The 27154-nt window shown below is 45.8% G+C and overlaps 1 protein-coding gene across 1 annotated transcript; it reads left to right on the top strand.

The window, feature by feature from the left end:
- The first annotated feature begins 321 nt into the window (after positions 1-321).
- On the top strand, positions 322-22035 carry LOC148304146 (uncharacterized). The gene is made up of 2 exons (XM_088268803.1): positions 322-390; positions 1489-22035. Exons 1-2 carry the CDS (start codon positions 349-351, stop codon positions 21856-21858), a joined length of 20412 nt encoding a protein of 6803 aa, XP_088124929.1. The 5' UTR covers positions 322-348; the 3' UTR covers positions 21859-22035.
- Positions 22036-27154: the final 5119 nt, after the last annotated feature.

Below are 27154 nucleotides of genomic sequence, written 5' to 3'. Positions count from 1 at the left end.
CTAAATTGTACCTAGATTAATATTTTTAGTACCTACAATTATTGTACACGTTTTACAATTACGTAATATACTTTATAAAATTGTTTTTTACGTTTTTAATGTTGCTATCGGCTATGTTTAAAAAAAATGCATTTACATATTTATTTGCTCGAAAAATATTTGTTTTATACCGCCGATGGTTAAACAGCGATAAATCAATCTTATTACTTGAAGAATGATATCCAACACCTGGCGAATATTTGCCAAGACGATTAAGTGTATTTAGCTTAACAAATACTGCGGTTTGCGATTCTTATAAATTGGTGGAATCGGACAATCTTCATCATCAGTCTCACTAAGCCCTCCGCTATGAGGGCTATTCTACTCCTGATCGTATTCTGCTCCTGGCAGGTAAACTATTTCTTCTTTCTTACTTTTAATTATCTGAATCGTTGTCTTTAAATCTTTATTATAAATCTCATTTTTTATATTTCTTTTAATTTTCACTTAATTTCTGACAATATAATCAAAATCAGAATTAAATGCTTTAATTTTAAAACAAGATTCTCTTGCGCATTTTTTAATTCATTTTATTTTCCATGTTGACTGAAAATATTTTTTTTTCGATTTCATCCCATTGAATGGATTTTTTGGGAATATAATTATATCTTTAATATAATTTTTTTAATAATTTTGATAAAATGTTGATTTTTTTTATATATAACCATTTACCGAGAATTTTGTCCACCGGTTTCGAGGCTCACCCGTCTCTTCGTCAGGACAATCACTAAACCAGCAAGAAAGCAACATCAAACATCTATACCGTAGCACTACTCACAAACTTAAATCTATGCCAAATATTAGTTTCATGCGCTTTTACACGAAACAAAGACCAGCAACGTTATAAGTGGTCTTTGGTCCGTCTTTTAACGCATTCGATTAATAAGCGATTTGGTGGGTGTGATTGTGTGAAAAAAACAATAATGGTTGGGTATAGTGTTCGTTGATACCGATGTAGTGATTGTCCTGACGAAGAGACGCGTACCTCTCGAAGCCGGTGGACTGAAATTGGTGAGTGGTTCCATATTCTACCAAACTTACATTTCGTATATCATTATTATTTCGTTAAATTTTTTGTGACGTTAAATATTTTCATAGCGTTTTTTGTTCGTGGCTATTACTATCGTTTTATTTTATACAGTAAAATTGTATTAAATATCCGTTAATATTGTAAACTGAAGGATGAAATCGATTTAATAAAAAAAGGAATTGTTTAAAGGATTTGATAATTTTTCGAGGGTGAATCTTTTCATGTGTCGATTTCGGGGTTGAATTCGCGAATGTTCATAAAACATCCTTGAACTTATGGATGTTCGTATTAACAGCATCAACTATTATTGATTCGTAACACGACCATTTACTATGTTGCTACATATTTATAGTGTTCTGGGAGACTACCAATACGCTCGTGCAATGGTGGAATTTTAATAAAGGAATTACTTGTTACAGGTACACACAACAGGATCGTCTGCTGTATTAGACAAAGTACAAGACTTGTTTAAACATGGGCACCATTTTGATAGTGACGGCTTGCACGAAAACCTTATTCAAGAAGAAGATGTAATCGAAACGAATAGCAAAGGAGAACTTATCGAAAAAATTACTTCTCTTAGGGAAATAATATCGGACGATGTATCATATTCAGAATCGTATAGCGATTCTGAATATGATTCGTCAGAAGATAGCGGTAGTACTGAACAAATAATAAAACAAATTATTATTGTCCAAGAAAAACCTAAGCATGGACATCACCATGTTAAGGAAAAAATATATGAGGAGGAAATTGTCATCAAGAAGATTGGACATGCACACTCCGGTGAAATAAAGTCTAAGGGAAAGAAAAAGATTACGCAAGTGGAAATTCCTGGATCGATAACTAAAACTAAAATCTCCAAGTCAGTTTCCATCGAAGGTGGATACCGTGGAGGATATCGTGGAGGATCATCAGTTTCTGTCTCTGTCTCCGTTGAAGCACGACGACCACACATTCGACGAGCACCCAAGGTGTCTGTCAGCAAATCTGTTTCAATTGAGAGAATTGTCACTCCAGGATCTTACACCAAGATCTCGAAATCTTCATCAGTTTCTGTTGAAGCACGACGACCATACTACGGACGTGCACCCAAAGTGTCTGTCTCAGTCTCCGTTGAATCACGACGACCATACATTCGACGAGCACCCAAAGTGTCTGTCAGCCATTCAGTTTCCATTGAGACCATTGTCACTCCAGGATCTTACACCAAGATCTCGAAATCTTCATCAGTTTCTGTTGAAGGTCGTCGAGGACCATGGGGATATGGACGTGGAGGATCTTCTGTCTCTGTCTCCATTGAAGGCGGACGACGACGAGGACCATATGGTTATGGCGCATCATCAGTCTCTGTTTCAATTGAAGGCGGACGAGGACATGGACCATGGGGACATGGATATGGCCCACATGGACGAGGATCATCAGTCTCTGTTTCTATTGAAGGAGGCCGAGGACACGGACCATGGGGATATGGCCGTGGACCTTATGGAGGATCATCATCGGTCTCTGTTTCCATTGAAGGAGGACGACGACGAGGACCATATGGATATGGATCATCATCAGTCTCCGTCTCTGTTGAAGGAGGTCGAGGACCATGGGGTTATGGTAAAGGACCATATGGATCTCTTGGTTATGGATCTGGAGATTTGGATATTGTAGGCGGAATCGGCGGCATTGGAGGATATGGTGGAATCGGCAAGTACGGAGGAATCGGTGGTCGACGATATGGTGGATCATCTTCGGTCTCTGTGTCTATTGAAGGAGGACGAGGACATGGACCATGGGGACATGGACATGGCCCATATGGACACGGATCTTCAGTTTCGGTCTCGGTTTCTGTTGAAGGACGACGACCATATTATGGAGGATCACGCAAAACATCCGCCAGCCATTCAGTTTCAATTGAGACGATTGTCACTCCTGGATCATACACCAAGATCTCGAAATCATCATCAGTTTCCGTTGAAGCACGACGACCATACTATGGACGAGCACCCAAAGTGTCTGTCTCAGTCTCGGTTGAATCGCGACGACCATACATTCGACGAGCACCCAAAGTGTCTGTCAGCCATTCAGTTTCCATTGAGACCATTGTCACTCCAGGATCTTACACCAAGATCTCGAAATCTTCATCAGTTTCTGTTGAAGGTCGTCGAGGACCATGGGGATATGGACGTGGAGGATCTTCTGTCTCTGTCTCCATTGAAAGCGGACGACGACGAGGACCATATGGTTATGGCGCATCATCAGTCTCTGTCTCTGTTGAAGGAGGAAGAGGACGAGGACCATGGGGATATGGCCGAGGACCTTATGGAGGATCATCATCCGTCTCTGTCTCTGTTGAAGGAGGACGAGGACGAGGACCATGGGGATATGGCCGAGGACCTTATGGAGGATCATCATCAGTCTCTGTCTCTGTCGAAGGAGGACGAGGACGAGGACCATGGGGATATGGCCGAGGACCTTATGGAGGATCATCATCAGTCTCTGTCTCCGTTGAAGGAGGACGAGGACGAGGACCATGGGGATATGGCCGAGGACCTTATGGAGGATCATCATCAGTCTCTGTTTCAATTGAAGGAGGACGACGACGAGGCCCATATGGATATGGCTCATCATCAGTCTCTGTCTCTATTGAAGGAGGACGAGGACGAGGACCATGGGGATATGGCCGAGGACCTTATGGAGGATCATCATCTGTCTCTGTATCTGTTGAAGGAGGACGAGGACGAGGACCATGGGGATATGGCCGAGGACCTTATGGAGGATCATCATCAGTCTCTGTCTCTGTTGAAGGAGGACGAGGACGAGGACGAGGACCATGGGGATATGGCCGAGGACCTTATGGAGGATCATCATCAGTCTCTGTCTCTGTTGAAGGAGGACGAGGACGAGGACCATGGGGATATGGCCGAGGACCTTATGGAGGATCATCATCAGTCTCTGTCTCTGTTGAAGGAGGACGAGGACGAGGACCATGGGGATATGGCCGAGGACCTTATGGAGGTTCATCATCTGTCTCTGTTTCTATTGAAGGAGGACGAGGACCACGGGGATATGGACGAGGATCATCAGTTTCAGTCTCAGTCTCTGTTGAAGGACGACGACCATACTATGGAGGATCACGCAAAGCGTCTGTCAGCCATTCAGTTTCAATTGAAACGATTGTTACTCCAGGATCATACACCAAGATCTCGAAATCATCATCAGTTTCTGTTGAAGCACGACGACCATACTATGGACGAGCACCCAAAGTGTCTGTCTCAGTCTCGGTTGAATCACGACGACCATACATTCGACGAGCACCAAAAGTGTCTGTCAGCCATTCAGTTTCAATTGAAACCGTTGTCACTCCAGGATCATACACCAAGATCTCGAAATCTTCATCAGTTTCTGTTGAAGGTCGTCGAGGACCATGGGGATATGGACGTGGAGGATCTTCAGTCTCTGTTTCCATTGAAGGCGGACGTCGACGAGGACCATATGGTTATGGCTCATCATCAGTCTCTGTCTCTGTTGAAGGAGGACGAGGACGAGGACCATGGGGATATGGCCGAGGACCTTATGGAGGATCATCATCAGTCTCTGTCTCTGTTGAAGGTGGACGAGGACGAGGACCATGGGGATATGGCCGAGGACCTTATGGGGGATCATCATCAGTCTCTGTATCTATTGAAGGAGGACGAGGACGAGGACCATGGGGATATGGCCGAGGACCTTACGGAGGATCATCATCGGTCTCTGTTTCCATTGAAGGAGGACGACGACGAGGACCATATGGTTATGGATCATCATCGGTTTCCATCTCTGTTGAAGGAGGTCGAGGACCATGGGGTTACGGTAAAGGACCATACGGATCTCTTGGTTATGGATCTGGAGATTTGGATATTGTAGATGGAATCGGTGGTATTGGAGGAATTGGTGGTATCAGAGGAATCGGCAAATACGGAGGAATCGGTGGTCGACATTATGGTGGATCATCATCAGTCTCTGTGTCTATTGAAGGAGGACGAGGACATGGACCATGGGGACATGGACATGGCCCATACGGACATGGATCTTCAGTTTCTGTCTCGGTTTCTGTTGAAGGACGACGACCATATTATGGAGGATCACGCAAAGCGTCTGTCAGCCATTCAGTTTCAATTGAGACGATTGTCACTCCTGGATCATACACCAAGATCTCGAAATCATCATCAGTTTCCGTTGAAGCACGACGACCATACTATGGACGAGCACCCAAAGTGTCTGTCTCAGTCTCGGTTGAATCGCGACGACCATACATTCGACGAGCACCCAAAGTGTCTGTCAGCCATTCAGTTTCCATTGAGACCATTGTCACTCCAGGATCTTACACCAAGATCTCGAAATCTTCATCAGTTTCTGTTGAAGGTCGTCGAGGACCATGGGGATATGGACGTGGAGGATCTTCTGTCTCTGTCTCCATTGAAGGCGGACGACGACGAGGACCATATGGTTATGGCGCATCATCAGTCTCTGTTTCGATTGAAGGCGGACGAGGACATGGACCATGGGGACATGGATATGGCCCACATGGACGAGGATCATCAGTCTCTGTTTCTATTGAAGGAGGCCGAGGACACGGACCATGGGGATATGGCCGTGGACCTTATGGAGGATCATCATCGGTCTCTGTTTCCATTGAAGGAGGACGACGACGAGGACCATATGGATATGGATCATCATCAGTCTCCGTCTCTGTTGAAGGAGGTCGAGGACCATGGGGTTATGGTAAAGGACCATATGGATCTCTTGGTTATGGATCTGGAGATTTGGATATTGTAGGCGGAATCGGCGGCATTGGAGGATATGGTGGAATCGGCAAGTACGGAGGAATCGGTGGTCGACGATATGGTGGATCATCTTCGGTCTCTGTGTCTATTGAAGGAGGACGAGGACATGGACCATGGGGACATGGACATGGCCCATATGGACACGGATCTTCAGTTTCTGTCTCGGTTTCTGTTGAAGGACGACGACCATATTATGGAGGATCACGCAAATCGTCCGTCAGCCATTCAGTTTCAATTGAGACGATTGTCACTCCTGGATCATACACCAAGATCTCGAAATCATCATCAGTTTCCGTTGAAGCACGACGACCATACTATGGACGAGCATCCAAAGTGTCTGTCTCAGTCTCGGTTGAATCGCGACGACCATACATTCGACGAGCACCAAAAGTGTCTGTCAGCCATTCAGTTTCAATTGAGACCATTGTCACTCCAGGATCTTACACCAAGATCTCGAAGTCTTCATCAGTTTCTGTTGAAGGTCGTCGAGGACCATGGGGATATGGACGTGGAGGATCTTCTGTCTCTGTCTCCATTGAAGGCGGACGACGACGAGGCCCATATGGTTATGGCTCATCATCAGTCTCCGTCTCTGTTGAAGGAGGGCGAGGACGAGGACCATGGGGATATGGCCGAGGACCTTATGGAGGATCATCATCAGTCTCTGTTTCCATTGAAGGAGGACGACGACGAGGCCCATATGGTTATGGATCATCATCGGTTTCCGTCTCTGTTGAAGGAGGTCGAGGACCATGGGGTTATGGTAAAGGACCATACGGATCTCTTGGTTATGGATCTGGAGATTTGGATATTGTAGATGGAATCGGTGGTATCGGAGGAATCGGTGGTATCGGAGGAATCGGCAAATACGGAGGAATCGGTGGTCGACGATATGGTGGATCATCATCTGTCTCTGTTTCCATTGAAGGAGGACGAGGGCATGGACCATGGGGACATGGACATGGCCCATATGGACACGGATCATCAGTCTCTGTCTCAGTCTCTGTTGAAGGAGGACGAGGACGCGGACCATGGGGATATGGCCGAGGACCTTATGGAGGATCATCATCAGTCTCTGTATCCGTTGAAGGCGGACGAGGACGAGGACCATGGGGATATGGCCGAGGACCTTATGGCGGATCAACATCAGTCTCTGTCTCTATTGAAGGAGGACGGGGACGAGGACCATGGGGATATGGCCGAGGAACTTATGGAGGATCATCATCAGTCTCTGTATCCGTTGAAGGAGGACGAGGACGAGGACCATGGGGATATGGCCGAGGACCTTATGGAGGATCATCATCAGTCTCTGTCTCTGTTGAAGGAGGACGAGGACGAGGACCATGGGGATATGGCCGAGGACCTTATGGAGGTTCATCATCTGTCTCTGTTTCGATTGAAGGAGGACGACGACGAGGACCATACGGTTATGGATCATCATCAGTTTCTGTCTCTATTGAAGGAGGACGAGGACCACGGGGATATGGACGAGGATCATCAGTCTCAGTCTCAGTCTCTGTTGAAGGACGACGACCATATTATGGTCGATCACGCAAAACATCTGTTAGCAGTTCAGTTTCAATCGAAACGATTGTCACTCCAGGATCATACACCAAGATCTCGAAATCAACATCAGTTTCCGTTGAAGCACGACGACCATACTATGGACGAGCACCCAAAGTGTCTGTCTCAGTCTCGGTTGAATCACGACGACCATATATTCGACGAGCACCAAAAGTGTCTGTCAGCCATTCAGTTTCAATTGAGACCATTGTCACTCCAGGTTCTTACACCAAGATCTCGAAATCTTCATCAGTTTCGGTTGAAGGTCGTCGAGGACCATGGGGATATGGACGTGGAGGATCTTCAGTTTCTGTCTCCATTGAAGGCGGACGACGACGAGGACCATATGGTTATGGCGCATCATCAGTCTCTGTCTCTGTTGAAGGAGGACGAGGACGAGGACCATGGGGATATGGCCGAGGACCTTATGGAGGATCATCATCCGTCTCTGTCTCTGTTGAAGGAGGACGAGGACGAGGACCATGGGGATATGGCCGAGGACCTTATGGAGGATCATCATCAGTCTCTGTATCCGTTGAAGGAGGACGAGGACGAGGACCATATGGTTATGGATCATCATCAGTTTCTGTCTCTGTTGAAGGAGGTCGAGGACCATGGGGCTATGGTAAAGGACCATATGGATCTCTTGGTTATGGATCTGGAGATTTGGATATTGTAGATGGAATCGGCGGCATTGGAGGTTATGGTGGTATTGGAGGAATCGGTGGTCGACGTTATGGTGGATCATCATCAGTCTCTGTGTCTATTGAAGGAGGTCGAGGACATGGACCATGGGGACATGGACATGGCCCATATGGACACGGATCATCAGTCTCTGTCTCAGTCTCTGTTGAAGGACGACGACCATACTATGGAGGATCACGCAAAGCTTCTGTCAGCCATTCAGTTTCAATTGAGACCATTGTTACTCCAGGATCTTACACCAAGATCTCGAAATCTTCATCAGTTTCTGTTGAAGGTCGTCGAGGACCATGGGGATATGGACGTGGAGGATCTTCTGTCTCTGTCTCCATTGAAGGCGGACGACGACGAGGACCATATGGTTATGGCGCATCATCAGTCTCTGTTTCAATTGAAGGCGGACGAGGACATGGACCATGGGGACATGGATATGGCCCACATGGACGAGGATCATCAGTCTCTGTTTCTATTGAAGGAGGCCGAGGACACGGACCATGGGGATATGGCCGTGGACCTTATGGAGGATCATCATCGGTCTCTGTTTCCATTGAAGGAGGACGACGACGAGGACCATATGGATATGGATCATCATCAGTCTCCGTCTCTGTTGAAGGAGGTCGAGGACCATGGGGTTATGGTAAAGGACCATATGGATCTCTTGGTTATGGATCTGGAGATTTGGATATTGTAGGCGGAATCGGCGGCATTGGAGGTTATGGTGGTATTGGAGGAATCGGTGGTCGACGTTATGGTGGATCATCATCAGTCTCTGTTTCTATTGAAGGAGGACGAGGACATGGACCATGGGGACATGGACATGGCCCATATGGACACGGATCATCAGTCTCTGTCTCAGTCTCTGTTGAAGGACGACGACCATACTATGGAGGATCACGCAAAGCTTCTGTCAGCCATTCAGTTTCAATTGAGACCATTGTCACTCCAGGATCTTACACCAAGATCTCGAAATCTTCATCAGTTTCTGTTGAAGGTCGTCGAGGACCATGGGGATATGGACGTGGAGGATCTTCAGTCTCTGTCTCCATTGAAGGCGGTCGACGACGAGGACCATATGGTTATGGCTCATCATCAGTCTCTGTCTCTGTTGAAGGAGGACGAGGACGAGGACCATGGGGATATGGCCGAGGACCTTATGGAGGATCATCATCAGTCTCTGTCTCTGTTGAAGGAGGACGAGGGCGAGGACCATGGGGATATGGCCGAGGACCTTATGGAGGATCATCATCAGTCTCTGTCTCTGTTGAAGGAGGACGAGGACGAGGACCATGGGGATATGGCCGAGGACCTTATGGAGGTTCATCATCAGTCTCTGTTTCGATTGAAGGAGGACGACGACGAGGACCATACGGTTATGGATCATCATCAGTCTCTGTCTCTATTGAAGGAGGACGAGGACCACGGGGATATGGACGAGGATCATCAGTCTCAGTCTCAGTCTCTGTTGAAGGACGACGACCATATTATGGTCGATCACGCAAAACATCTGTTAGCAGTTCAGTTTCAATCGAAACGATTGTCACTCCAGGATCATACACCAAGATCTCGAAATCAACATCAGTTTCCGTTGAAGCACGACGACCATACTATGGACGAGCACCCAAAGTGTCCGTCTCGGTCTCGGTTGAATCACGACGACCATATATTCGACGAGCACCAAAAGTGTCTGTCAGCCATTCAGTTTCCATTGAGACCATTGTCACTCCAGGATCTTACACCAAGATCTCGAAATCTTCATCAGTTTCTGTTGAAGGTCGTCGAGGACCATGGGGATATGGACGTGGAGGATCTTCAGTTTCTGTCTCCATTGAAAGCGGACGAGGACCATATGGTTATGGCGCATCATCAGTCTCTGTCTCTGTTGAAGGAGGACGAGGACGAGGACCATGGGGATATGGCCGAGGACCTTATGGAGGATCATCAGTCTCTGTATCTGTTGAAGGAGGACGAGGACGAGGACCATGGGGATATGGCCGAGGACCTTATGGAGGATCATCATCAGTCTCTGTTTCGATTGAAGGAGGACGACGACGAGGACCATACGGTTATGGCTCATCATCAGTCTCTGTCTCTGTTGAAGGAGGACGAGGACGAGGACCATGGGGATATGGCCGAGGACCTTATGGAGGATCATCATCAGTCTCTATTTCAATTGAAGGAGGACGACGACGAGGACCATATGGTTATGGATCATCATCAGTTTCCGTCTCTGTTGAAGGAGGTCGAGGACCATGGGGTTATGGTAAAGGACCATACGGATCTCTTGGTTATGGATCTGGAGATTTGGATATTGTAGATGGAATCGGTGGTATCGGAGGAATCGGTGGTATCGGAGGAATCGGCAAATACGGAGGAATCGGTGGTCGACGATATGGTGGATCATCATCTGTCTCTGTTTCCATTGAAGGAGGACGACGACGAGGACCATACGGTTATGGCTCATCATCCGTCTCCGTCTCTGTTGAAGGAGGACGAGGACCATGGGGATATGGCCGAGGACCTTATGGAGGATCATCATCAGTCTCTGTCTCTGTTGAAGGAGGACGAGGACCATGGGGATACGGTCGAGGACCTTATGGAGGATCATCATCAGTCTCTGTTTCAATTGAAGGAGGACGACGACGAGGACCATACGGTTATGGATCATCATCAGTCTCTGTCTCTGTTGAAGGAGGACGAGGACGAGGACCATGGGGATACGGCCGAGGACCTTATGGAGGATCATCATCCGTCTCAGTTTCGATTGAAGGAGGACGACGACGAGGACCATACGGTTATGGATCATCATCAGTCTCTGTCTCTATTGAAGGAGGACGAGGACCACGGGGATATGGACGAGGATCATCGGTCTCTGTCTCAGTCTCTGTTGAAGGACGACGACCATATTATGGACGATCACGCAAAACGTCTGTCAGCAGTTCAGTTTCAATCGAAACGATTGTCACTCCAGGATCATACACCAAGATCTCGAAATCAACATCAGTTTCTGTTGAAGGACGACGACCATACTACGGACGAGCACCTAAAGTGTCAGTCTCAGTCTCCGTTGAATCACGACGACCATACATTCGACGAGCACCAAGCGTATCTATCAGCTCATCTGTTTCCATTGAACGTATTGTTCGACCAGGCTCCTACACCAAAATCTCTAAATCCTCATCCGTTTCAATTGAAGGAGGACGTGGACCATGGGGATATGGCCGAGGACCTTATGGAGGATCATCATCAGTCTCTGTTTCGATTGAAGGAGGACGACGACGAGGACCATACGGTTATGGCTCATCATCAGTCTCTGTCTCTGTTGAAGGAGGACGAGGACGAGGACCATGGGGATATGGCCGAGGACCTTATGGAGGATCATCATCCGTCTCAGTTTCGATTGAAGGAGGACGACGACGAGGACCATACGGTTATGGATCATCATCAGTGTCTGTCTCTATTGAAGGAGGACGAGGTAGTGGACCATGGGGATATGGCCGAGGACCTTATGGAGGATCTTCATCAGTCTCTATTTCAATTGAAGGAGGACGACGACGAGGACCATATGGTTATGGATCATCATCAGTTTCCGTCTCTGTTGAAGGAGGTCGAGGACCATGGGGTTATGGTAAAGGACCATACGGATCTCTTGGTTATGGATCTGGAGATTTGGATATTGTAGATGGAATCGGTGGTATTGGAGGAATCGGTGGTATCGGAGGAATCGGCAAATACGGTGGAATCGGTGGTCGACGATATGGTGGATCATCATCTGTCTCTGTTTCCATTGAAGGAGGACGACGACGAGGACCATACGGTTATGGCTCATCATCAGTCTCCGTCTCTGTTGAAGGAGGACGAGGACCATGGGGATATGGCCGAGGACCTTATGGAGGATCATCATCAGTCTCTGTTTCAATTGAAGGAGGTCGAGGACGAGGACCATGGGGATATGGCCGAGGACCTTATGGAGGATCATCATCAGTCTCTGTCTCTGTTGAAGGAGGACGAGGACGAGGACCATGGGGATATGGCCGAGGACCTTATGGAGGATCATCATCTGTCTCTGTCTCTGTTGAAGGAGGACGAGGACGAGGACCATGGGGATATGGCCGAGGACCTTATGGAGGATCGTCATCCGTCTCAGTTTCGATTGAAGGAGGACGACGACGAGGACCATACGGTTATGGATCATCATCAGTCTCTGTCTCTATTGAAGGAGGACGAGGACCACGGGGATATGGACGAGGATCATCAGTCTCTGTCTCAGTCTCTGTTGAAGGACGACGACCATATTATGGACGATCACGCAAAACGTCTGTCAGCAGTTCAGTTTCAATCGAAACGATTGTCACTCCAGGATCATACACCAAGATCTCGAAATCAACATCAGTTTCTGTTGAAGGACGACGACCATACTACGGACGAGCACCTAAAGTGTCAGTCTCAGTCTCCGTTGAATCACGACGACCATACATTCGACGAGCACCAAGCGTATCTATCAGCTCATCTGTTTCCATTGAACGAATTGTTCGACCAGGCTCATACACGAAAATCTCTAAATCCTCATCCGTTTCAATTGAAGGAGGACGTGGACCATGGGGATATGGCCGAGGACCTTATGGAGGATCATCATCCGTCTCTGTTTCGATTGAAGGTGGACGACGACGAGGACCATATGGTTATGGCTCATCATCAGTCTCTGTCTCTGTTGAAGGAGGACGAGGACGAGGACCATGGGGATATGGCCGAGGACCTTATGGAGGATCATCATCAGTCTCTGTTTCAATTGAAGGAGGACGACGACGAGGACCATACGGTTATGGATCATCATCAGTCTCTGTCTCTATTGAAGGAGGACGAGGTAGTGGACCATGGGGATATGGCCGAGGACCTTATGGAGGATCATCATCAGTCTCTGTCTCTGTTGAAGGAGGACGAGGACCATGGGGATATGGCCGAGGACCTTATGGAGGATCATCATCAGTCTCTATTTCAATTGAAGGAGGACGACGACGAGGACCATATGGTTATGGATCATCATCAATTTCCGTCTCTGTTGAAGGAGGGCGAGGACCATGGGGTTATGGTAAAGGACCATACGGATCTCTTGGTTATGGATCTGGAGATTTGGATATTGTAGATGGTATCGGTGGTATCGGAGGAATCGGTGGTATCGGAGGAATCGGCAAATACGGAGGAATCGGTGGTCGACGATATGGTGGATCATCATCTGTCTCTGTTTCCATTGAAGGAGGACGAGGGCATGGACCATGGGGACATGGACATGGCCCATATGGACACGGATCTTCGGTTTCTGTTTCAGTCTCTGTTGAAGGACGACGACCATATTATGGAGGATCACGCAAAACATCTGTCAGCCATTCAGTTTCAATTGAGACGATTGTCACTCCAGGATCTTACACCAAGATCTCGAAATCTTCATCAGTCTCTGTTGAAGGTCGTCGAGGACCTTGGGGATATGGACGTGGAGGATCTTCAATCTCTGTATCCATTGAAGGAGGACGACGACGAGGACCATATGGTTATGGCTCATCATCAGTCTCTGTGTCTATTGAAGGAGGTCGAGGACATGGACCATGGGGACATGGACATGGCCCATATGGACACGGATCATCAGTCTCTGTCTCAGTCTCTGTTGAAGGAGGACGAGGACGCGGACCATGGGGATATGGCCGAGGACCTTATGGAGGATCATCATCAGTCTCTGTCTCTGTTGAAGGAGGACGAGGACGAGGACCATGGGGATATGGCCGAGGACCTTATGGAGGATCATCATCCGTTTCTGTGTCAGTTGAAGGAGGACGAGGACCATGGGGATACGGCCGAGGACCTTATGGAGGATCATCATCAGTCTCTGTGTCTGTTGAAGGAGGACGAGGACGAGGACCATGGGGATATGGCCGAGGACCTTATGGAGGATCATCATCAGTCTCTGTCTCTGTTGAAGGAGGACGAGGACGAGGACCATGGGGATATGGCCGAGGACCTTATGGAGGATCATCATCCGTCTCAGTTTCGATTGAAGGAGGACGACGACGAGGACCATACGGTTATGGATCATCATCAGTCTCTGTCTCTATTGAAGGAGGACGAGGACCACGGGGATATGGACGAGGATCATCAGTCTCTGTCTCAGTCTCTGTTGAAGGACGACGACCATATTATGGACGATCACGCAAAACGTCTGTCAGCAGTTCAGTTTCAATCGAAACGATTGTCACTCCAGGATCATACACCAAGATCTCGAAATCAACATCAGTTTCTGTTGAAGGACGACGACCATACTACGGACGAGCACCTAAAGTGTCAGTCTCAGTCTCCGTTGAATCTCGACGACCATACATTCGACGAGCACCAAGCGTATCTATCAGCTCATCTGTTTCCATTGAACGAATTGTTCGACCAGGCTCATACACGAAAATCTCTAAATCCTCATCCGTTTCAATTGAAGGAGGACGTGGACCATGGGGATATGGTCGAGGACCTTATGGAGGATCATCATCCGTCTCTGTTTCGATTGAAGGTGGACGACGACGAGGACCATATGGTTATGGCTCATCATCAGTCTCTGTCTCTGTTGAAGGAGGACGAGGACGAGGACCATGGGGATATGGCCGAGGACCTTATGGAGGATCATCATCCGTCTCTGTCTCTGTTGAAGGAGGACGAGGACGAGGACCATGGGGATATGGCCGAGGACCTTATGGAGGATCATCATCAGTCTCTGTTTCAATTGAAGGAGGACGACGACGAGGACCATATGGTTATGGATCATCCTCAGTTTCCGTCTCTGTTGAAGGAGGTCGAGGACCATGGGGTTATGGTAAAGGACCATACGGATCTCTTGGTTATGGATCTGGAGATTTGGATATTGTAGATGGAATCGGTGGTATCGGAGGAATCGGTGGTATCGGAGGAATCGGCAAATACGGTGGAATCGGTGGTCGACGATATGGTGGATCATCATCTGTCTCTGTTTCCATTGAAGGAGGACGACGACGAGGACCATACGGTTATGGCTCATCATCAGTCTCCGTCTCTGTTGAAGGAGGGCGAGGACCATGGGGATATGGCCGAGGACCTTATGGAGGATCATCATCAGTCTCTGTATCCATTGAAGGCGGACGAGGACGAGGACCATGGGGATATGGCCGAGGACCTTATGGAGGATCATCATCAGTCTCTGTCTCTGTTGAAGGAGGACGAGGACCATGGGGATATGGCCGAGGACCTTATGGAGGATCATCATCAGTCTCTGTCTCTGTTGAAGGAGGACGAGGACCATGGGGATATGGCCGAGGACCTTATGGAGGATCATCATCAGTCTCTGTTTCAATTGAAGGAGGACGACGACGAGGACCATACGGTTATGGATCATCATCAGTCTCTGTCTCTGTTGAAGGAGGACGAGGACGAGGACCATGGGGATACGGCCGAGGACCTTATGGAGGATCATCTTCAGTCTCTGTCTCTGTTGAAGGAGGACGAGGACCATGGGGATATGGCCGAGGACCTTATGGAGGATCATCATCCGTCTCAGTTTCGATTGAAGGAGGACGACGACGAGGACCATACGGTTATGGATCATCATCAGTCTCTGTCTCTATTGAAGGAGGACGAGGACCACGGGGATATGGACGAGGATCATCAGTCTCTGTCTCAGTCTCTGTTGAAGGACGACGACCATATTATGGACGATCACGCAAAACGTCTGTCAGCAGTTCAGTTTCAATCGAAACGATTGTCACTCCAGGATCATACACCAAGATCTCGAAATCAACATCAGTTTCTGTTGAAGGACGACGACCATACTACGGACGAGCACCTAAAGTGTCAGTCTCAGTCTCCGTTGAATCACGACGACCATACATTCGACGAGCACCAAGCGTATCTATCAGCTCATCTGTTTCCATTGAACGAATTGTTCGACCAGGCTCATACACGAAAATCTCTAAATCCTCATCCGTTTCAATTGAAGGAGGACGTGGACCATGGGGATATGGTCGAGGACCTTATGGAGGATCATCATCCGTCTCTGTTTCGATTGAAGGTGGACGACGACGAGGACCATATGGTTATGGCTCATCATCAGTGTCTGTCTCTATTGAAGGAGGACGAGGACGAGGACCATGGGGATATGGCCGAGGACCTTATGGAGGATCATCATCCGTCTCAGTTTCGATTGAAGGAGGACGACGACGAGGGCCATACGGTTATGGATCATCATCAGTCTCTGTCTCTATTGAAGGAGGACGAGGTAGTGGACCATGGGGATATGGCCGAGGACCTTATGGAGGATCATCATCAGTCTCTGTCTCTGTTGAAGGAGGACGAGGACCATGGGGATATGGCCGAGGACCTTATGGAGGATCATCATCAGTCTCTATTTCAATTGAAGGAGGACGACGACGAGGACCATATGGTTATGGATCATCATCAGTTTCCGTCTCTGTTGAAGGAGGTCGAGGACCATGGGGTTATGGTAAAGGACCATACGGATCTCTTGGTTATGGATCTGGAGATTTGGATATTGTAGATGGAATCGGTGGTATCGGAGGAATCGGCAAATACGGTGGAATCGGTGGTCGACGATATGGTGGATCATCATCTGTCTCTGTTTCCATTGAAGGAGGACGACGACGAGGACCATACGGTTATGGCTCATCATCAGTCTCCGTCTCTGTTGAAGGAGGACGAGGACCATGGGGATATGGCCGAGGACCTTATGGAGGATCATCATCAGTCTCTGTTTCAATTGAAGGAGGACGAGGACGAGGACCATGGGGATATGGCCGAGGACCTTATGGAGGATCATCATCAGTCTCTGTCTCTGTTGAAGGAGGACGAGGACCATGGGGATATGGCCGAGGACCTTATGGAGGATCATCATCAATCTCTGTCTCTGTTGAAGGAGGACGAGGACGAGGACCATGGGGATATGGCCGAGGACCTTATGGAGGATCATCTTCAGTCTCTGTCTCTGTTGAAGGAGGACGAGGACCATGGGGATATGGCCGAGGACCTTATGGAGGATCATCATCAGTCTCTGTCTCTGTTGAAGGAGGACGAGGACGAGGACCATGGGGATATGGCCGAGGACCTTATGGAGGATCATCATCCGTCTCAGTTTCGATTGAAGGAGGACGACGACGAGGACCATACGGTTATGGATCATCATCAGTCTCTGTCTCTATTGAAGGAGGACGAGGACCACGGGGATATGGACGAGGACCATCAGTCTCTGTCTCAGTCTCTGTTGAAGGACGACGACCATATTATGGACGATCACGCAAAACGTCTGTCAGCAGTTCAGTTTCAATCGAAACGATTGTCACTCCAGGATCATACACCAAGATCTCGAAATCAACATCAGTTTCTGTTGAAGGACGACGACCATACTACGGACGAGCACCTAAAGTGTCAGTCTCAGTCTCCGTTGAATCACGACGACCATACATTCGACGAGCACCAAGCGTATCTATCAGCTCATCTGTTTCCATTGAACGAATTGTTCGACCAGGCTCATACACGAAAATCTCTAAATCCTCATCCGTTTCAATTGAAGGAGGACGTGGACCATGGGGATATGGTCGAGGACCTTATGGAGGATCATCATCCGTCTCTGTTTCGATTGAAGGTGGACGACGACGAGGACCATATGGTTATGGCTCATCATCAGTCTCTGTCTCTGTTGAAGGAGGACGAGGACGAGGACCATGGGGATATGGCCGAGGACCTTATGGAGGATCATCATCCGTCTCAGTTTCGATTGAAGGAGGACGACGACGAGGGCCATACGGTTATGGATCATCATCAGTCTCTGTCTCTATTGAAGGAGGACGAGGTAGTGGACCATGGGGATATGGCCGAGGACCTTATGGAGGATCATCATCAGTCTCTGTCTCTGTTGAAGGAGGACGAGGACCATGGGGATATGGCCGAGGACCTTATGGAGGATCATCATCAGTCTCTGTTTCAATTGAAGGAGGACGACGACGAGGACCATATGGTTATGGATCATCATCAGTTTCCGTCTCTGTTGAAGGAGGTCGAGGACCATGGGGTTATGGTAAAGGACCATACGGATCTCTTGGTTATGGATCTGGAGATTTGGATATTGTAGATGGAATCGGTGGTATCGGAGGAATCGGTGGTATCGGAGGAATCGGCAAATACGGTGGAATCGGTGGTCGACGATATGGTGGATCATCATCTGTCTCTGTTTCCATTGAAGGAGGACGACGACGAGGACCATACGGTTATGGCTCATCATCAGTCTCCGTCTCTGTTGAAGGAGGACGAGGACCATGGGGATATGGCCGAGGACCTTATGGAGGATCATCATCAGTCTCTGTTTCAATTGAAGGAGGACGAGGACGAGGACCATGGGGATATGGCCGAGGACCTTATGGAGGATCATCATCAGTCTCTGTTTCAATTGAAGGAGGACGAGGACGAGGACCATGGGGATATGGCCGAGGACCTTATGGAGGATCATCATCAGTCTCTGTTTCGATTGAAGGAGGACGACGACGAGGACCATACGGTTATGGCTCATCATCAGTCTCAGTCTCTGTTGAAGGAGGACGAGGACGAGGACCATGGGGATATGGCCGAGGACCTTATGGAGGATCATCATCAGTCTCTGTTTCGATTGAAGGAGGACGACGACGAGGACCATACGGTTATGGTTCATCATCAGTCTCCGTCTCTGTTGAAGGAGGGCGAGGACCATGGGGATATGGTCGAGGACCTTATGGAGGATCATCATCAGTCTCTGTTTCAATTGAAGGAGGACGAGGACGAGGACCATGGGGATATGGCCGAGGACCTTATGGAGGATCATCATCAGTCTCTGTCTCTGTTGAAGGAGGACGAGGACCATGGGGATATGGCCGAGGACCTTATGGAGGATCATCATCAGTCTCTGTCTCTGTTGAAGGAGGACGAGGACGAGGACCATGGGGATATGGCCGAGGACCTTATGGAGGATCATCATCAGTCTCTGTCTCTGTTGAAGGAGGACGAGGACCATGGGGATATGGCCGAGGACCTTATGGAGGATCATCATCAGTCTCTGTCTCTGTTGAAGGAGGACGAGGACCATGGGGATATGGCCGAGGACCTTATGGAGGTTCATCATCAGTCTCTGTTTCGATTGAAGGAGGACGACGACGAGGACCATACGGTTATGGATCATCATCAGTCTCTGTCTCTATTGAAGGAGGACGAGGACCACGGGGATATGGACGAGGATCATCAGTCTCAGTCTCTGTCTCAGTTGAAGGACGACGACCATACTATGGTCGAGCACGCAAAACGTCTGTTAGCAGTTCCGTTTCAATCGAAACCATTGTCACTCCAGGATCATACACCAAGATCTCTAAATCATCATCAGTGTCTGTTGAAGGACGACGACCATACTATGGACGAGCACCTCAAGTGTCAGTTTCAGTATCCGTTGAATCACGACGACCATACATTCGACGAGCACCAAGCGTATCTGTCAGCTCTTCCGTTTCCATTGAACGAATTGTTCGACCAGGCTCCTACACCAAAATCTCTAAATCCTCATCCGTTTCAATTGAAGGAGGACGAGGACCATGGGGATATGGCCGAGGACCTTATGGAGGATCATCATCAGTCTCTGTCTCTGTTGAAGGAGGACGAGGACCATGGGGATATGGCCGAGGACCTTATGGAGGATCATCATCAGTCTCTGTTTCAATTGAAGGAGGACGACGACGAGGACCATATGGTTATGGATCATCATCAGTTTCCGTCTCTGTTGAAGGAGGTCGAGGACCATGGGGTTATGGTAAAGGACCATACGGATCTCTTGGTTATGGATCTGGAGATTTGGATATTGTAGATGGAATCGGTGGTATCGGAGGAATCGGTGGTATCGGAGGAATCGGCAAATACGGTGGAATCGGTGGTCGACGATATGGTGGATCATCATCTGTCTCTGTTTCCATTGAAGGAGGACGACGACGAGGACCATACGGTTATGGCTCATCATCAGTCTCCGTCTCTGTTGAAGGAGGACGAGGACCATGGGGATATGGCCGAGGACCTTATGGAGGATCATCATCAGTCTCTGTTTCAATTGAAGGAGGACGAGGACGAGGACCATGGGGATATGGCCGAGGACCTTATGGAGGATCATCATCAGTCTCTGTTTCAATTGAAGGAGGACGAGGACGAGGACCATGGGGATATGGCCGAGGACCTTATGGAGGATCATCATCAGTCTCTGTTTCGATTGAAGGAGGACGACGACGAGGACCATACGGTTATGGCTCATCATCAGTCTCAGTCTCTGTTGAAGGAGGACGAGGACGAGGACCATGGGGATATGGCCGAGGACCTTATGGAGGATCATCATCCGTTTCTGTGTCAGTTGAAGGAGGACGAGGACCATGGGGATACGGCCGAGGACCTTATGGAGGATCATCATCAGTCTCTGTCTCTGTTGAAGGAGGACGAGGACGAGGACCATGGGGATATGGCCGAGGACCTTATGGAGGATCATCATCCGTTTCTGTGTCAGTTGAAGGAGGACGAGGACCATGGGGATACGGCCGAGGACCTTATGGAGGATCATCATCAGTCTCTGTGTCTGTTGAAGGAGGACGAGGACGAGGACCATGGGGATATGGCCGAGGACCTTATGGAGGATCATCATCAGTCTCTGTGTCAGTTGAAGGAGGACGAGGACCATGGGGATATGGCCGAGGACCTTATGGAGGATCGTCTTCAGTCTCTGTGTCCATTGAAGGTGGACGACGAGGACCATATGGCTATGGATCATCATCTGTTTCTGTTTCCATCGAAGGACGACGACCATACATTCGACGAGCACCAAGTGTTTCCGTCAGCTCTTCTGTCTCTATTGAACGAATCGTTCGACCAAGCACTTACACCAGAATCTCCAAATCTTCTTCCGTGTCAGTCGAAGATCGACGACCATGGGGCTATGGACGAGATTCATCAGTCTCCGTCTCTGTTTCTGTTGAAGGACGCCGACCATACATTCGACGAGCACCAAGTGTTTCAGTCAGCTCTTCCGTCTCTATTGAACGAATTGTTCGACCAAGCACTTACACCAGAATTTCCAAATCTTCTTCCGTATCAGTTGAAGATCGACGACCATGGGGCTATGGACGAGATTCATCAGTCTCTGTCTCAGTCTCCGTTGAAAGACGACGACCATACATTCGACGAGCACCAAGTGTTTCCGTCAGCTCTTCTGTCTCTATTGAACGAATCGTTCGACCAAGCTCATACACCAGGATCAGTAAATCTTCTTCCGTATCAGTTGAAGATCGACCATGGGGTTATGCTCCAGCTGAAGCATCTGTTTCCGTTTCAATCGAACGACGACGCATTCCAGGACCTCGACCAATTCATTATTCCGGAAGCTACTCTGCTTCATATGAAGTAGGACATGGCCCATGGGGTTATGGAGATATCGACTCATCCATCTCCATTGAACATGGTTACGGAGGTCGCGTTCTCGGTGGACTTGGTCGTATTGGAGCCCTCGGTCGATCAGGAGGCGTTCCCGTTCCAACCATTTACACCAAACATCCAGGACGAGATTCCGTCAGAACTCCTTGCAAGTTGGCCGACTTCAACCTTCTCGTCAAAGTTGGAAATACCCGTAAAGCTAACGGAAATTGCTAGATAGAAGATGAAGAATTGTTTATTTGTGTGACTCTTTAATTTTTGTCTCTTCTTGAGACATTCAGCAGCACATTGTTTCCATTTCAGCGCATGAAATATTGCTTCTTATGCTTTTTCTGATTTAATTTTCAATCTTTGTTTATTGTGTTGTACTGAAACAATAAATATTATTAATAATTCTCTCTTTTTATTATAAAATTAATTATTTATCCTGTATTCCTTAAGCACTCATTTTTTCTACTTCTCGAAATATGGTGAATAAAAAATAATGTAATGTTTCGCTGCTAGTATACAGGTGCCATATTTCGAAGGAAGTGTAAAAAATCTCGGAGCTTGTAAACGTCATATTCTCGTATATTTTTATTCATTTAAATACCTTTTAAGAATCGTATTAGGAAACTTTTTTACCAAAATGCTATACGGCGGTCGCGAAGATAACTTTTTAAAACATAAAGGCCGTCAACCAACATGAGATATTTACCTCTCTTCGCATGGATGTTAAAGAATATTTTGTAAGATACATTCTACAGCCGAAAGCCATGAATGGCGGAAACAATACCGGTGAAGACGTAATCATACCTTTACAGACTACTCTACCTTACATATGTCTTTTCACCAGGATATTGTGACACTGATCTATACTTCATTAGTCTGGGAGATGCTCGAAAACACTACCAAGATACATATTGTACGAAGGCCAACATTGTAAAGATGTAGGAAACTAATAAAATCATATGAATTGTGTTCTCGCTGCTTTGCGGATGATGCGCAAATTTATTTATATTTTAAATCGGCACGGCAAGATGAATTAGTTGACTCTATTAACAAGTGAATTGGAGAATGGATGACTGAAGACAGATTGTCATTGAACCCATCCAAAACAAAACAACTCTGGATAGCCACACCTAAACGCCTGAATTTAATTGAAAGCTCGGCTGTCAAGTTGTTGGTTTGTTATTAGATCTTGATCTCTCTCTTGAGACTCAAGTCAGCAAAACATTGAGTATGTACTCGTACATGTTTTTATCAGCTAAGGCAAATTTAGAGCATTCGCAAGAATCTGCCTGTTGATGCTGCCCGCCAATTGATAAATACGTTTGTTGTATGTAGGGTAGATGTTAACGGTATACGAGAACACGTGTACACGATTCTACCAAAGATTAAAATGACTCGTCTGCAATATGTAACTACAAACATGTATATTAAAAAAAATGTTTAATTTCATTACAAAAAAGTATTTGCGTATACTACGTATCGAGAGAGATAGATTTTATAATAATTCAGGTAATTCTTCTCGAATTCAAAGCTCCTTTAGTTACTTTGGAGACGTATTATGCAAGGATTCAAAAAAGGAGATATAGTTTATACCGAACCCTTAAGGGAAAGCGAAACCAGTGTAGTTTGTGAAGTATTGGGAGTGATATATCTGAATTTAGACATTCTAAAAATCAGTCTCGCTGCAGCGTTTTACTGATTGCAGTCGAGCCATTTTTTTGTTTGGTGGAGCCGTTACATGCATACTATATATATATTACACTTCCGTTCGCGTCCATCCCCCTGACGACGACTATTGCTTGAGAGTAATTGTCCTTGTGCTGGGCAGTCCAATTCTAAGGACACATCCCAACCATGTCCACCTTCTCGTCTTCAGGACTTCCAGTATGAGGGGCTGTTGGGTTATTTGTTCACGTCATCATTCCTGACGAAGTCATACCACATTAGACCCAGTATTCGCCTCAGGCACCTAATTCCCTATTTTCCAAACTTGCTAGTTAATATTATTTTTTGCCTAGGAATATGGAAGTCTGGGCATTTACGGGGCTGACGACCGTCATAGGCCGGATTAAGTGATCACTTTACACACGTGTAACATTCACCAATTCTACTCATTATTGACAACACCACGATCGTCAGCCCCGTAAATGCCCAGACTTTCATATTCTTATTCATCTTTGATGAGATGTCAAAAAATAACTGTAATTGGAGATAATCCAGATTTTGTGGACAAGTATTTGGACACACTCAAAATGTTGCTATTTAATATTATACATGCTTAAATTCAAGTGTCACCGCATATAAACAATTTTTAGAGGCCATGATAATCACGTCATTCTTTAGAATTTGAGAGATAATCCTGGTCGTATTCTGCACCTAAAATAATATGAAAATAACTCATGTAATTGGAGATAATCCAGATTTTTGTGGACAAGTATTTAGACACACTCAAAATGTTGCTATTTAATATTATACATGCTTAAATTCAAGTGTCACCGCATATAAACAATTTTTAGAGGCCATGATAATCACTTCATTCTTTAGAATTTGAGAGATAATCCTGCTCGTAGTCTGCACTTAACCGGAGCGGTAGTATATAATGGGATTGATTCCCTTCAGGAAATTTGAATCCTTGAAAATTGCAAACACAACTTGATTCCTTTTTCAAAGCACGATTACCGAAAGCAAGTGCGTCGATATCAAACAGCAACGTCACTTCACGACGAGTGTCCGAAGATAATAATAATAATTATTATGTAGATTGCCCAGAGCTTTTTTTTTCCCCCTCTCACATTTTTTTTACCCTGCTTTTATATGCAAGGTCATGTTACGGGTACGGGACTCTTGCACTTTTGCTTTAGTGCTTTCGGGTATGCATTATTTGGGAGAGAAAAAAAGGAGGTTAGAGCAGCGTTCGGCCGCTTCACTCCACTGCATTGAGCTCCGTAAGTATTATCCGGCTCCGACGTTTATCCTCCTTCATTGTAGTTTTTCATCTCCACAACTATACTTTCCAGGTAGTCCAAGAACAACTTGGTGACGACTCCGCTTCTTAGCATCTCCTGCGGGTTCAGGGAGTCGATGTTGTGAGCATCACACTCCGTTTGGAGAATCCACCTGTTTCGCTCAAACATTGGGCAAGATCTCAGCACGTGTTCCACAGACTGAGCAGTGGTGCCATCACACGGGCAGCGTGGATCAGGACGAAGGCCGAAACGGTTTAAATATACTCTAAAGGCTCCATGTCCTGTCAGCATTTGTGTGAGAAAATATTTTCTCCCATGTTTGTCTAGAATAGAGATCGCATCTTGCACATTTTCAAAAAAAAAAATTGTGGTCTTTCCACTTTCAGATGCTTTATATATTTTGTTCCATTCCTTTAAGCATTCTTGATGGTACAAACGTTTTACGTAGCTCAGTGGAATCATTGAGAAAGTTGGCGCCGAGTTTTTGGTGGTTGCGCGTTTTGCGAGCTCATCTGTACGTTCATTGCCTTTAAGTCCTACGTGCCCCCTCACCCACATCAGGTGTATTGGAGAGTTAACACAACGCAGTAGCTCGTGTATTGGATTAATAACGCAGTTTGATGAGCAGTCCACCTGCAGGGCTGCTAGCCCCGATTTGCTGTCAGAGTAAATGTTTATTGGACTCAGTTGTGAGTTTTCCTTACTCCATTTTACAGCTTCTCATATAGCTATCAGCTCTGCTTGAAAAACACTACACTCGTCGGCTAACTTGAAGGTTCCTGCTTTCACTTCGGAATTATTTATGTATGCTACGAAAGCAGCCCCAACCTTTCCGTCAATCTTGCTTCCATCCGTATAAATATTTACAGCCGTGCTGTCGTCCTTTGCAATGTCACCTGGGAAAGAAATGCTAACTGGAGTCCTTTCTGCAGAGTGTCTCAAATGCTTAAAAGGAATCCTCTTTTGAATCTGTCTGTCACTGGATAGTCCCATGATGGTGCCAGTCAGCTTGGTGTGATATATATCGTAGAGCCCAGAGCTTTTATCACTCATCAATTTTACAGTCCCGGGAGTACAGACCAGAAACAAAACTTTATTTAATATCCCTAAAATGCACACCAAGTCCTACGAAAATTCATTTTTAAATCGAGCCTGCGATATGTGCAATGTAATGAATTAGACATCAATAATGTTTCTTTTCATACGTTTAAGAGAAATATTGTTGATGTCTATTTAACTATTTGATATAGAAAATTTCTATCATTTGAAAAAAACATTTAATGTAAGTTTATTATGCTGTTGTACTTTTATGTATATGACAGTTGTTTTTTATTTTTAGTTTACTTATTACTTAACTGAAAACCTGTAAATGAAATTTTACTTTTTAAAATTTTATTTTGTTGTTATTTTTGTATAAACTCTAAAAAAATAATAAAAATACACAATAAATATAATTTTGTTTGGGGTTTGTATTGTTTATTTATATCTGAATACGGTGTTCAAATATATTTATTAATTAATTTATTTTGCAAACACGGGTGAGACGTGCCGTGATTAACTTCCAGTTTTAAAAGTATTTAACGTAATTTTCAATATTTTCTTATTTCAATGATTAAAGAAAACACTTGTTTTTTGCCACTTGAGTTTTATTGTAGACTACATGTTTCAGAAGTTAAACTTCCATCATTCAGGTCTGTATAATGAGTGGTAAAAAACAAGTGTTTTCTTTAATCATTGTAACATGTCTCACCACAAAGTTAATGCTAAAACAATAAATAAAATATCAGTTACTATACAGACCTGAATGATGGAAGTTTAACTTCTGAAGCATGTAGTCTATAATAAAACTCAAGTGGTAAAAAATAAGTGTTTTCTTTAATCATTGTAACATGTCTTACCACAAAGTTAATGCCGAAACAATAAATTTTCTTATTTCATTTTGATTAATCGTTCATTCATTTATTTATTTATTTATTTATTTATTTATTTATTTTAAACTTCATGTACAGAAAATAAAAAGTACATTGGCGGGCTTATTGCTAAAAAGCAATATCTTCCAACCGACCAAAGACGGACTAGTGATATTGATCAAAACGTTAATTATTATTGATTTATAAACGTTATTTATTGATTTGTTGTTTAACTTGTAGAACTCCCTTTTAATTTATGTATTAATTTTTAAATCAAATACAGATGTTTTAAGTCTACTAAGTTGTATTAGCAGACTAAAAAAAATGTGTTTGATTTAAAAATTAATAAATAAAATTAAAAAAAAGAATACATTGATCAATCGTCGCGGACAGTGGCTTTTTACAGGCACAATCGTCCAATTTACCACATATTGACGTACCTACTTAGGATGCCGAATTATTTTACAAGTATAATTATGGTAAAATGTATTTGGTTTTAAAATCTCTAAAAATTTTATAACATCTTAATTATAATGTCTACCGGTTTCGAAGCTAACCGCTTCATTATCAAGACTGATTAATACTAATACTTTTAGTATTTTCATTGATTGATTTAGCAGTCACTTTGTGGTAAAATCTAGTGGT

This window comes from Brachycentrus maculatus, unplaced genomic scaffold, assembly GCF_059751285.1.
Source record: "Brachycentrus maculatus isolate JH-2025_06_01 unplaced genomic scaffold, ASM5975128v1 h1tg000328l, whole genome shotgun sequence".
In the NCBI taxonomy this organism is placed as follows: domain Eukaryota; kingdom Metazoa; phylum Arthropoda; class Insecta; order Trichoptera; family Brachycentridae; genus Brachycentrus; species Brachycentrus maculatus.
This window is presented reverse-complemented; position numbering and strand designations above follow the sequence as displayed.